The sequence below is a fragment of the Onychostoma macrolepis genome, chromosome 02 (assembly GCF_012432095.1).
Source record: "Onychostoma macrolepis isolate SWU-2019 chromosome 02, ASM1243209v1, whole genome shotgun sequence".
NCBI classification, from domain to species: domain Eukaryota; kingdom Metazoa; phylum Chordata; class Actinopteri; order Cypriniformes; family Cyprinidae; genus Onychostoma; species Onychostoma macrolepis.
Genome location: NC_081156.1, coordinates 35,044,737 through 35,058,335, shown reverse-complemented (window position 1 = coordinate 35,058,335; position 13,599 = coordinate 35,044,737). Strand labels below are relative to the sequence as shown.

At 35.0% G+C, this 13,599-nt stretch overlaps 1 protein-coding gene across 1 annotated transcript; it reads right to left on the bottom strand.

Moving 5' to 3' along the window:
• Window positions 1-583: 583 nt before the first annotated feature.
• Window positions 584-6,378, bottom strand: LOC131528805 (uncharacterized). Its single transcript, XM_058758191.1, has 6 exons — window positions 6,183-6,378; window positions 4,627-4,655; window positions 4,419-4,482; window positions 2,317-2,478; window positions 2,135-2,229; window positions 584-1,541 (listed from the first exon to the last, which is right to left on the bottom strand). Exons 1-6 carry the CDS (start codon window positions 6,286-6,288, stop codon window positions 1,197-1,199), a joined length of 801 nt encoding a protein of 266 aa, XP_058614174.1. The 5' UTR covers window positions 6,289-6,378; the 3' UTR covers window positions 584-1,196.
• Between the last annotated feature and the right edge of the window lie 7,221 nt (window positions 6,379-13,599).

Sequence of the window (13,599 nt, the reverse complement as noted above, 5' to 3'; positions counted from 1 at the left end):
TGAGAAACTAATCCATTAAGACATTTTTAACTTCAAACATTTGCTGAAATACGTCCATAATCCATAATAACGCTTCCTCCAGTGAAAAAGTGCATCTCCTGTGGTCGCTCTCATCATAATCCAGCCACATATTAGTTTAGAGCTGTTTTGTCTTGTAAACAGTGCTTGATCTGCAGATTTCTCCTGATTCAGACCAGAACACTTTTTCATTGGAGGAAGAGTTATGGATTATAGACTCGTATTTTAGTTAGAAACGTCTTAATGCTGGACTGGAGTGGTGTGGATTATTGTGATGTTTTTATGAGCTGTTTGGACTCTCATTCTGACGGCACCCATTCACTGCAGAGCATCCATTGCTGAGACACTGATGCAGCGACACATTTCTACAAACCTGATGAAGAAACACACTCATCTACATCTCGACTGACCTGAGGGTCAGCACATTTTCATTTTTTGGTGAACTATTTAACTTACAAAAGAGCTCAAAACACTTTTTACATATATAAAAAAAAAAAAAAGCTTTATTTTTACACTGCATTACGTTTACAGCTTTGGCTTAAATATTATTACTTTGAGGCCCGGTTTCACAGACAGGGTTTAGTTTAAGCCAAGACTAGGCCATAGTTCAATTAGGATTTTAAAGTAATTTTTATAGACATGCCTTAGAAAAAAACATTACTGGTGTGCATCTCGAGACAAAACAAGGGCACTGACATATTTCAAGATCAATCAGTACAAGTTTCTTTCAGTTAAAACATTTTAGTCGGGGACTAGGTTTAAGCATAACATGGGTAAACATTTTTTAAATAAACTGGCACTGAAATACTCATTATTTTTACTGTAACCTATTGATCTCACCTCAAAATAATCAGTGATTGAAACTTAATATTGTCTGGCAGAATATGTGCTTTGCTTGCAGTCATAATTGCAAAAAGAGCCATAAAAATCTAAAGGGGTTTATGGTTTCAATCAAGTCTCTGAAAAATACAGACTTTACAAAGAAAAAAAACACAAAAAGCACCAAATTGTACTCATTATCATCAACTGACTAGAGAAGTGCATAAAGATCTGAGAGTGACAAGAACCCTGTAATCAAAAGAAAACATCCCTTTAGGACCGTTAAGATTAATTGCATTATTTTCATGATAATTTGAGTGCACATGCTATCAGCCCTATTTTCTTCATGCATCAGTACATCACTGATTCTCTTTCTTCATAGGTATTTGCTTGCTCTCTTTCGCTGGTTTCTTGGGTTTCTTCATCTTCTGTATGTCCTCCTCCTCTTCTTCCACTTCCTTGACCTTCTTCTTGACTTTCATCTCTTTCTCTTTTGTCAGTTTCTCTTTAATCTCATCTACTTCGTGTCTTCCTCTTCTTCTGCGCTCAGTGAATTTTGTCTCTCTTTTCTTCAGGAGCCTGAGGTCCGGAAGGGCCCGGTGTCTGAGGCCCCTAGAATCTCTCCCGCGAGTCGCTCTCTTGGATTTTCCTTCGTCGTCATCATCAATCCACCAGAAAAATGTTTCCCATAAGGAAGTGTCTGGCTAAGAGTATTGATTCAGATGTAAATTATTACTATTTTTACATACAGATGTGTGAAATAACATTTTTATTTTTTTTTGTGCCTAAATCTGTACAGTATTTCCATAATGTCCCTGTGGATAATAATTATGTATTGCTCATCAAATAAATAAATTTTAATATGAAGTATTGATTTAAATTGAATTATTTAAATAATTTTATCTGTATGTTATTGTGAAGCTTCTGCCGCTAAGAAAAAAAAGTCCATCACAATGTATAAAACAACAAGACAAAAACAGCAACAACATTACAGTAATATTAATACCGCGTATTCTGAGTTAATTTTCGCTACCTTATTAAGTAACTGGTGTCGCTAATAACTGTGAAAGAAAAAAGCGGGAGTCCGCGGAGTGATACGAGACGCATGAAAGTAGCGCCGGTTTCAGTTACGCTGTTGGCCAATCAGAATGAAGCAGTTTAAACTTGGCGCGTTTTCATGTGCGAGGGCAACGGTCAAAAACGTCCGTCTTGCGAGTCTTTACATAGAAAAACAACGCTTTATTTGCAAAAGCGATATCTTTACCTTCAAAGATCTTGTGTTTGTTTTTATTCTCACCTCATGTGGTGTTATTTTCCCTCTTTTAATCAGAGTATGTCTCTCGTTTAGTGCTATGAGCTCTTCACTGACGTCTTTGCGGCCTCTGACGGCTTCTGCATGAGGAGAAAACATGTCAGTCATTTTAGAGTTTGTTGTTTTTAGATGTTATTTGAGCCTGCATTTGGCATAAACACACTTACCGTGTATTCTTTGTAAACAGGAGCTCAGCAGCAGGATGGTTATGGCTGCGATCAGACACCTGTTTAGCGTCACACCTTCCCACGGCGTCTCGATCTGCGTCAGATTCTGGATGGACAGAGCTTTGCGTAACGACGCTGCTGGACAGGTGATAAAACACAGGTGAGTCATTCAACTGTTACATGTTTTAATCTAAACTTTATTAAAATTCATACGATATGGTGATGGAAAAATATGAGATGGGAGGAAAAAGTATATCGCTTGCAAAAACTTTTAAAGGGGTCATCGGATGCAAAATTCACTTTTACATGGTGTTTGAACATAAATGTGTGTTGGCAGTGTGTGTACACAACCACCCTATAATGATAAAAAATCCACCCAGTGCTTTTATTTTTTTTTAAATCCCCACAAATCATAAGCACTTTCTCAGATCAAGCCATTTACAGATTCTTGGCAAAGTGACAGTTTTGCACAGGCCCCTCCCACGTCTGTTGATTGACACTGGCGTTTTAGCACAGACCTGCCCTGAGTGAGCTGTAAACAGTCCAGTCCAGAACAGTCACAGAAGAGAGGGGTCAGCAGAGCTCATTAGCATTTAAAGGAACATGCACCGAAACGGCTCGTTGTGAACAGAGCTGATTTTGACATTTTAAAATATTTATTACACTACCATTGAGAAATTTTAACCAAAGTATGTAATAGACTTTTCATGAAGACCCTAAAGAATCATACCAACTTGTGGAAAATGGGCATCTGATGTCCCCTATGTAAGGGATAATCAACGGCTAGCTGAGCATTAAACGATTTGAATGCACGACGTGGAGGCGAAGAACCACCCGACGCGCAGCGTTTATGTCATGGTCATTTGCCAGCATTCACATATTAAAGATGTTAATAATATTCGCGCTGCAATATTTGACCGGAACGATAAAAATGACGGTTATTTTCGTCTGTATTGCTATTCAACTGCAACTATATGTTACTATGGTTACCAATGTTTATAGGAAGAGCATTAATATAGAACGTGATTAAACTGACCTGGAACTACCTGTGCAGTTCAACGAATTTAATCAACACCTGCCAGCCAATCAGAATTGAGTATTCAGACAGACCATGGCATAAAAGTTGATAAACTATTGTGTTCCAATGAGAAACTTTGTTTTTGTTTGCATAACTTTTGCGTTCTTTTGCAAAAATATTGCTTTCCGAAGAGAAAGTTTTCCTTTGCTTATGTAACGTTTACGTTCTTTCGCAAAACTATTTAATTCCAGTTAGAAATCTTTCATTCTTTAAATTTTTTGCGGTATTTCGCAAAATTATTTCATTCCAACGAGAAAATGTTCTTTTACTTTCAAAAATTTGTTCTCTCACATAACTAGTTTCATCAAGACGTTTTACGTTCATTTTTAAAACTTTTATGTTTTCTTGTTGACAAATTTTACCTCGCTTTCAAACTTTTTCGCGTTCTCTTGAAAAACTATTAAAGAAACTAAAGAACTAAAGAAACTTTGCTTTCGTTCATAAAACATTTGTGTTCTGTGGCAAAATTATTGCTTTTCCTGAGAAACTTTGCATGCGCTTGCAAAATCACTGGAAATATAGTTGTTCCTCCCACATCATATTATTTCCATCACGAAAATGTTTGCCAGCAAAAAAAAAAAAAGATGAGAGGGGGAAAAAATCATGTTTCAATGCTTTTGCATTCTCTCGCGAAATTATTGCGTTCCCTCCCAAACTAACAGGAATAGTTTTTCATCCCATCGCGGTTTCTTTCTTTTTATTTTTTTTCCATCACCATGTCCCTTTTCAATTATCAATTATCAGACTTAGTATAAAGTTAAGTTAAAAATGCAATAAGTAAAAATGATATTTAATGCATCCTACTGTACTGTAGTTAGTATGAAAAAATTATCATTAACTAAATATTTTCCAAATAATATTTTAAACTTCTATGATGTAATTTTTTTTCACTGTATAAATTACACAGTTACTGCTGGGAAGTACATTTACTTAATATTTTATAGGATGTTTTTAGTCGTGAGATCTTGCATTTGCATCAAGTGAATACTGATGAGCATGAATTTGTGTTTTGCAGGCGACATACTGGCGCTGGACACCGGATGTTCCCGTGGAATCATCTTTGGGACCTGCTGGACGATTGGAGCTTCCTGCAGGACACACAAGGTTTATTAATGGAACGGTAAATGTGTGTATTAGAGGTCATGTTCAGATGGTTTGCCTGCATGTGATGCTTTAAACAGGCTGTGAATGTGGCAGCGTGATCTGCAGCTGTCATGTGATCTCAGACTCACCTCTCGCACCCTCCTCTGAGCATACATCTCTATAAACAACAACACAGCAGAGGGGTATCACAAACAGCTCACTGGGGAATCAATACATCCTCAGACATTTTAACGATTAATAATGCTAGTTAAGCTGATAATCTGTTACCTTTAATCAGTAAAAAATACATTAGATTTAACAATCAGTGCAGGTGATGTTGTATTGTTAAAAACACTATATAAATAAAGGTGACTTGTGTAGTGCAATACTATAAAAGTGTAAGAATTAATTGCCTTATTATTTACTGTAAAACTACATGCAACAAGATATTGCATGCATTTTTACAGTAATATTGTCAAATTTATGTTTTTTATATTTTTAATGGTCACATTATAATTTGTAGCTTTAGAGAACTTTTTTAGAACTCTTTACTTTCAAGTAGATTCTAATGAAAAGATTTTTAGGGATCAGATTTAGTTCTAGATTTATGAAAAAAAAAAAACAAAGTGCTGTTTTATATATAGTTTATTATTTATTTATTTACATTTTTTATTTTTCACTTATTATTAACTGAATCTAAAATTAAACCATTAAAAACATTTTAGTTTCTTGAGATAAAATAAATGTTAACTGAAATAAAATATAGTTGCCAAGGCTGCATTTCTCACTTTAATTTAGTTTGCCATGATGTAGTAAAATAACTCAAACTAAAACTGAAATAAAAACTGTACAGACATATAGAAAAAAACTGAAACTAATACAAATTAAAAACAAAACAAAATTACAAAAATTTTAAAATGAAAATGCAAAATCTAAAAATAAAAACGGATTCAAAATATTAATGCAAACTATAATAGTATTTCAATAATACTATGGTGTCTTGTCACTATAATATAATATAATACAAGTGGATCAAAACCTTTCAAAGTTGTCCTAAAACCTAAAACCAAAATGCGTTCTTGTCTTAGGACAACTTTGATTAACTTTTTTGATCCACTTCAAACATTAACTACCGTATAATATAATATAATAAATATAAATGCTAGTTAACCTGTTGAATGGGTTAACTTTAAGCAGTGAAAATAATATTAGATTTAACAAACAATGCAGGTGATTTTGTTGCGCAATGCAATACTATAAAAAAAAAAAAGTAAGAGTAATTGCCTTATTTACGTTAAAGACCTATATACAATATTAAACATGCATGCGCTTTTACAGTAAAATGATAAAAACTGTGTGTTTGAAAGTAAAAACTGCAAGTCACATTATAGCCCATTGCTTTAAAGAGAGCTGTTGTGCGTTCGTGCTGTGTTTGGTGTTCAGTGTCATGTTGCTCGTGTCTGTCAAGGTTATTGTGATGTATTATTAGACTCGCTGTTCACTTTAACACCACAAATAGTGTGGATGCTTTCAGCCCTGATCTTAAATTAGAAAGAGCACTTTGTTTCCAAGACATCTTGACTCCTGAGGCTTTTATATTCATGTTTGAAACAGAAGTACAGGGTAGAAACATGCTTACAAATCCTCAAATCACTGCTCTGCTTGTTTGCATTTGCTCAGCGAGATTATTTGAGCTCATTTGTACCTGCTCTGCCTCCTGTTCGCATTTGCCTGACAGGTTTCTGAGGAGGAACTTCTTGCAGTGGTTTACCAAGCTCTTCCTCAAATGTCTCAAAGGTGCTTTCATCCATCGCTCACCTGAGAAACAAGGAGAATTTCAAAAGCTGGTGGTCACATAAATCTCTAAAGAAATCCAGATGTGTGCTGAAACTTCTCAAACAGCAGAGGTAAATACTGCAAGTTATTAATACTTGGTCCTTTCAGAGCTTCCACACCACAGCTAATGTCACATTAAACATCTCAGACAATAAAACACATGAAGGAAATGAAAATACATTGTTGCATTTCAATTTACATTATGTCTTGTAATTGTCTTGCAATGTTTTAAACATAAGTAATCAAATGCAACAATGTATTTCCATGTTTAAGCCTCATGCATTATGAGACAATATCCAGGAGTAAATATTTTAGAACACAGCATAATTAAAAAAAAAAAAAAAAATCCTCCGATCTGTAAATTATCATTTTAAAATTAAAATGTTTGTTTTAAAATATTTAAATTTTAAAATTGCGATTTACAGTCCTGGGAAAATTTTCGGAGATATTTTAGAGCACAGCATAATTGTGGAAAAAATAAAAATAAAAATTCTAGACGTGTAAAATCACGATTTAAAAATGTAAATCTTTTGTTTACAATTATTTAAATTTAAAAATTGTGATTTACAGGCCGTGGAAAAATTTCAGATGAAATATTTTAGAGCATAGCGTAATGTTATAAAGCTTTCCAGGCCTGTAAATCACAATTTTAAATATTTAAAAAACAAAATATTTACATTTTAAAATTGGCATGGAATTGAAAAAATAAAAAATAAATCATGCTGTATTCTAAAATATTTCATCAGATAGTAATCAATCTTATGAGAGCTAGGATAATTTTTTTTAAATTTAGTAATCATAAACAGCAGGAAAAGTTTTTTATTCATTAGTCAAAGAGTAAATCTAAGAACCTGTTTATTAATTACAGTCAGTCATTTTGTGTCGAAAAACACTTCAAATTACTTTTTACTTTATATCCTAAGCATTATGCAAATGATCTGTATCTCGCAGTGTCCAAACAATAACAGTCCTTAAATATCCACAGAGTCCATTCAGACAGCAGTGAGAATCACACACACACACACACACACACATCAGAAAGAAGCACAAACGCCTCATTCAGCCAGTTGACGTCACCTTTGACCCTTGTAACAGCGCAGCTTACCTGCATGGAGGTGAGCAGGAGAACCGAGGAGGAGCAGACGGAGAGGACGGCGGTGTGAGAGCGCTGGAGCGTGTGTAGGTCACACACACACAGACACACACGCGCGCGCTCGCTCATGACAGCCATGCACAGGTGCAGCAGAATGAAGCCGTGTCGTTACAGGACACTGATAATTCTCTGGGATGAAGTGAGATTTATTTAGGAGGTGAAGGCTGCCTGTCAGAAGTCAGCGCATTACAGCAGCATCTGAAACATGCATCCCAGAATACTAAACGCTGTGAATCAACAGTGACAGAAACTACTATAAGTGTGAAGTGAAAATGAAAGAAATAAGCCTTTGCGCTCGAGCAGTTTATGTGAACAGTTTTTAGAAATCGCACGAGGATTTGGCTCTGTGTTGTGTATTTTTGTGTTATTTAGTTAGGATTATATTCAGGTTATATTTAGGAATTCCATTACTGGACATTTTTTAAATGACTTCTTGGGAAAATGTATATTTTCTATCAAATATCACACTGGAAAAGCTTAAATAATTGCTTTTTTAAAATTTGTTGTTAGAAAAATGTTGTTAAATTATTTTACACAATGTTTTTATTTATTGAAGTTTTATTGATTTTTAATTTCTGCTACTTTGAGTCTGACATATAAATCGCCTTTACTTCTAATATGGTGTTAAATAATATTTTTTCTATTTTATAAATATTTTATAAGTCTAAGAGTTAATTAAAAAACCTGTCAATATCATGTGCATGTTGTATTTTGCTACAAATTCAAAATATTTTTTTTAAAGATTATTTTTCTTTGCAACATTATTTTGATTTCCTCTTAACTTCGTCCTACTTCAGGAGGTGACATCATTTTGCAGCACAAACATCAGTAAGTATTATCAATATTTATATATATTTTTTAATTGAAGAAATACATTGTTAAATTATTATATGAGATTTTTTTTATTTTATTTAGTTTTGATTATTTTAAAATCTACTACTCTGCCATGTAAATAGCCCTAGCAGCCAATATAGTGTTAAATAATAAATACACATTTAATTCACTTGTTGCATAATTGTAATACTCTCAGTGTGTGTGAAAATCGTTCAGAGATGAACACTAGAGGATGCTGTAACTTCATAAACTCCTTGTAAAAGATGGTGGGTTTGCAAAGGAAAAAAACATGGAAGCATTAAATCTACAGATCAACAAATCTGACCTGAATTTGACTGTGAATTCACTTTAATCTCGTTTACACCAGCAGAAAATGATTCCTGAAATATAGCAGAACATGAGCTGAATATCAACACATTACAGTATTTTTTGGAGGTGATAGTGAGATGTCTGCTATTTCTCTGATATCGCAGGTCGTTCCAGTGGCAAGAGTTGCATCATGACCGACATCTAAAGTGGCGACTGAAGCGTCTCTCTCTCCTTCATGGCTGATTTCATTGCGATTAGGAGGCGAGACGGACTGACAGTGTGTCCCGACTGCGCAGCCGAAGAGCTTTCAGCTGTCTGCTCTCATTAAACGTTCTGTTAGGAGGGTGAGACGGTATTTCAGATACCGCAGGAGTGGAAATGGCGTCTCCGTGTGACCTTTCCCAGCACAGAACGAGTCCTCGCTGTCAGTGACGTGCTTTTAGTGTCTGATGTTAATGCTCAGGTGGTGCAGACGGGTTTATGCTGCAGGACGGGCTTGAAGTCTTCAAGAGCAATCAATGTTCAGTTGTTACTCAACATTTCACAGATACTTCTCATCCGGACGGCGTTCATTCAGGAACTCCAGCTCTTTTAGACTGACCTCCATTAGACTGTCACACCACATAAATGTAGATCAAAAATAAATAAACTAATAATGAGGAGGCATCTGATAAATACATGCAGGGAAGACCGGGGCTAGTTGTCACGTTTTTTTGTTTTGTGTTGTTTGTTTTTGGTATGTTTCTCCAGAAAGGTTTCGTTTTGAAAATCAGTTTACAAAACACTTGTTAGTAAACCTGATAGTTTTTGAGATCTAGGTTTTCTTCTTTTTTTTTTCTTCAAATAAAATGTAACAGTCCCTCAACCTTCACCAACAAATTCCTCAAATTACATCCTTGCTGACCATTAATTTCCATAAGATAATCGAAAATATTAAACAGTCACTTATGTACAAACATGTGCATATATTCACACACACACATTATAAATGATAAATTAAAAATAAACTGATAACATTAAAAATGTGACAACTAGCCCCGGTCTATCCTATGAATGAAAGCTCTAAATTGGTAAGAACAGATTAATTGATAATTTCACTCATATTGTCACAGCCTTATGAAATATACACTACTGTTTGGTTTGGAGGTCAGTGAGTTAATGTTTATGAAAGAGTCTCTTCTGCTCACCAGTGCTGCATTTATTTGATCAAAAATACAGTAAAAATAGTGAAATATTATTACAATGTAAAATAACTTTTCTATGTGAATATGTGTTAAACTGTAATTTATTTCTGTGATGCGCAGCTGTATTTTCAGCATCATTATTGCAGTCTTCAGTGTCACATGATCTTCAGAAATCATTCTAATATGCTGATTTACTGCTCAAGAAACATTTATGATTATTATCAATGTTGAAAACAGCTGTGCTGCACAATATTTTTGTGGAAACACATTTTATTTTTTAGGATTCACAGATGAATAGAAAGCATTATAAACATTATAAATGTCTTTACTGTCACTTCTGATGAATAAATGTATCACTTACTAATCAGTTTCTTTCAGAGTCGTACTGACTCCAGATTTCTGAACGGTAATATACAGTATCTCTGACTGAAATGCATTTCAAATCTATTTCAGGGCGAGACATCAGTTACAGTCTCTCTGCAAACTGACCTGAAGCATCAACAAATGATCTTGAGTCTTAAAGGTGTTTGAGGCCTTTCTGAGCCTCTGCCAGCGTTTAGTGGAGGGTAAGAAAGTGGGCTAACATCGCCCTGGGCTTCTCAATGCTCTAAATACTCCAACACAAGTGAAGCTCCAGCCCCGCTTTACTCACTGTGAGAAATGACACTGTTTTCTGTTCCTCGTAAAGGACACAAGCTGAGTGCTCGATAAACCAGACCTCGTCCCAGGACACAAGACTGCGCAGATGGGCTGCAAAAGCGCCGCTGTGATCTTTGGCAAGGGCAAGGAGCCGGTTTGGAGCAGAGGTACGGCTCTATGGCTTTCTGGAGACACATTTGGGATGTAGTAGAAAGCAAGCATGACATTTGTGTGCCTTTCTCATGATTTAACACTTCAGTGAGACTTTTAGAAATGCACGAATTTGATCTAATGTCTGTATTTGTGTGTCAAATGGTACAGGATCCTTTTTCTACTTTCTCTTCATCATTTTTGCTTAACTTTTAATCAGTTGGTGTTTTATTTATTTATTTATTTTAGTGGATTGTGAAAACCACAATACTGGCTGTCTTCATTTTTAACACTAGATCTATTTATCATCTAAGACCAAACAAACATCTTGTTTTTTAATCGTTTTGCTCGTAAAGTGTGCTTATGCTGAGCTGTTTTTGCAGTAAATCACACTCGCTTTGATATTTTGCAAGTATCCAAATATACACTAGTTAGAAATTAATACTTTTATTCATCAAGGATGCATTAAATTGATCAGAAGTGACGATGAAGACATTTCTAATGTGACAAAAGATTTCTGTTTCAAATAAATGCTGTTCTTTTGAACTTTCTGTTCATCAAAGACACCTGAAAAATAAAACACATCACGGTTTCCACAAAAATATTGTGCAGCACAACTGTTCTCAACATTGATAATAATCAGAAATGTTTCTCGAGCAGCAAATCAGCATATTAGAATGATTTCTGAAGATCATGTGACACTGAAGACTGCAGTAATGATGCTGAAAATACAGCTGCGCATCACAGAAATAAATTACAGTTTAACACATATTCACATAGAAATCACTTATAGACTTATAATCACGTTATAGATCCACTGGTTCATGTGGAACAAACACATTTCTGTGCATTATAGACACACATGCATGCTTTATTGATCAAGGCTAATGATTTATCTTTAGTGTCCGAGTGCTACCTTACCTTTATTAATGGATTACTCTGGTAATGTTGGAAACATTGGAAAATAATTAGCTGCATTTGCAAAGTCAGTTTCTCACACTTGATGTTAGAGATCTGAACTTTTATTACACTTCAGCATATTGTTTTGCTTGTACGCTCTTAAAAATAAAGGTGCTTAAAAAGTTCTTCACAGCGATGCCACAGAAGAACCGTTTTTGGTTCCACAAAGAACCATTCAGTCAAAGAACCATCTCTTTCTTACCTTTTTATAATCTGAAGAACCTTCTTTCACCACAAAGAAGCTTTTGTGAAACAGAAAGGTTCTTCAAATGTTAAAGATTCTTTATGGAACCAATTAGGCAAAAAAGTTCTTCTATGGCATCGTGAAGCACCTTTATTTTTAAGAGTGTATTACAGACACTTTAAGCGATCAGATGCACCATTTTCAACAATAAAACAAGTTAAAAATCCAACAGATGCACATTAAAGGAGGATCCAAGCCACATCTACAGAGCAGAGGATCACGGAGATCTCCCAGAATGCCCTCGCATCATGCTGGTGAGTTTTGCACAGGCAAACATAACTCTTATTTTCTTTAAAAGATGTAAAAATGTAGTTAAACAGTATAACACCATTGGAGCACATGTATTGTGGTTCAAATGAAAATATTGCATGTTTGGGTCCATAGATGAGCCTCAGGCAGACGTGTGTTCATATGTCTGCTTTAGTATAGCAGCCTGCCCATCACACACACACACACACACACACACACACACACACACTCACTCATGTTTGAGTAGGATGTGAACTGTGTTTTCAGACACACTCAGGCAGACAGACAGAATAAATGCTAGCGGTGTACAAATATGCTCACATACGTTCCCTGGAGTTGATCCAGAAAAGAAAAGTTGTCTGAGTTTCCTGTTGAAATTTTTATCAAGGTGTTTCGGCTACAGGAATACAGTACATCAATGTAACCATAGCAACCACGTCTCCAGCAGCTCTTTATAAACTGACTTCTGAGAGCTCATAGATGTGTGTGTGTGTGTGTGTGTGTGTGTGTGTGTGTCACTTCAGGTTCGACATACTGACGTGCACAGTGTGAGAGAATGAATAGATGTTTTAGACATTTCGAACAGAAAAGCCTCTATAATTCAGCTGATTTACAGAAACAGTGTCTCTGCTTTTATTATATTATACTCTGTTTATAATCCTAGCAAGCTGACTACCTAGACAGTATTTTAAGGCACTATAGATGGCCTCCCGATGGTGTTTTGAAATGTAGGCGGCATAGTTATTATGCTGCATGACAAAAATCAAGGCGTAGTTGCTATATTAGGCTTTTGTAGCACTATATGCTCCTTAAGTGTTTACATTGCCGGCAGCCACAAGCACATTGATTTTAGATTGTGTGAACAAAATTCAACCGCGGGGGCACTTACGAGGTCTTGTTGGGCATAATATGAAACATTAACATAAACTGTAAATTCTGTAAATTATTTTTGTTTACTGTTTGGATAAAGCAGGCAGCTTCACATTGTGTGTATTTGATATCATTAGCCCTCAACTAGGAAATGGCTTATACCAGTTAGTAAAAAAAATAATGTTGGCGTGCTATTTGAGATGATACTACTCTTCTAAAATTACATAGTGCATAGTGTATAGTATACAACTAAATTCTAGCCAGATATTACAAGCAATGTTTTTGAAAGAAGTCTCTTCTGCTCGCCAAGGCTGTATTTATTTAATAAAAAAACAGTAAAAATAGTGAAATAATATGACAATTTAAAATAAGTGTTTTCTATGTGAATATATATTAAAATGTATTTTATTTTCAGCATCATTACTTCAGTCTTCAGTGTCACATGATCATTCAGAAATCATTCTAATATGATTCGAATATATTGCTGCTCAAGAAACATTTCTGATTATTATCAATGTTGTAAACAGTTGTGCTGCACGATATATATATTTGGCAACCATTTGGAAACATTTAATTTTTCCGGATTCTTTCATGATTTGAAAGTTCAAAAGAACAGCATTTAATTGAAATGGAAACGTTTTGTAACATGTCTTTACTGTCACTTTTGATCAATTTAATGCATCCTCGATAAATA

Bases quoted from the DNA above. Each gene is read 5' to 3' on its own strand.
- LOC131528805 (XM_058758191.1), bottom strand. From the start codon at position 6,288: ATGGATGAAAGCACCTTTGAGACATTTGAGGAAGAGCTTGGTAAACCA. The intron at 2,230-2,316 runs GTAAGTGTGTTT...CTCCTCATGCAG, and splicing joins CTGTTTACAAAGAATACACG to AAGCCGTCAGAGGCCGCAAA. The intron at 1,542-2,134 runs GTGAGAATAAAA...CAATACTCTTAG, and splicing joins GGAAAATAACACCACATGAG to CCAGACACTTCCTTATGGGA.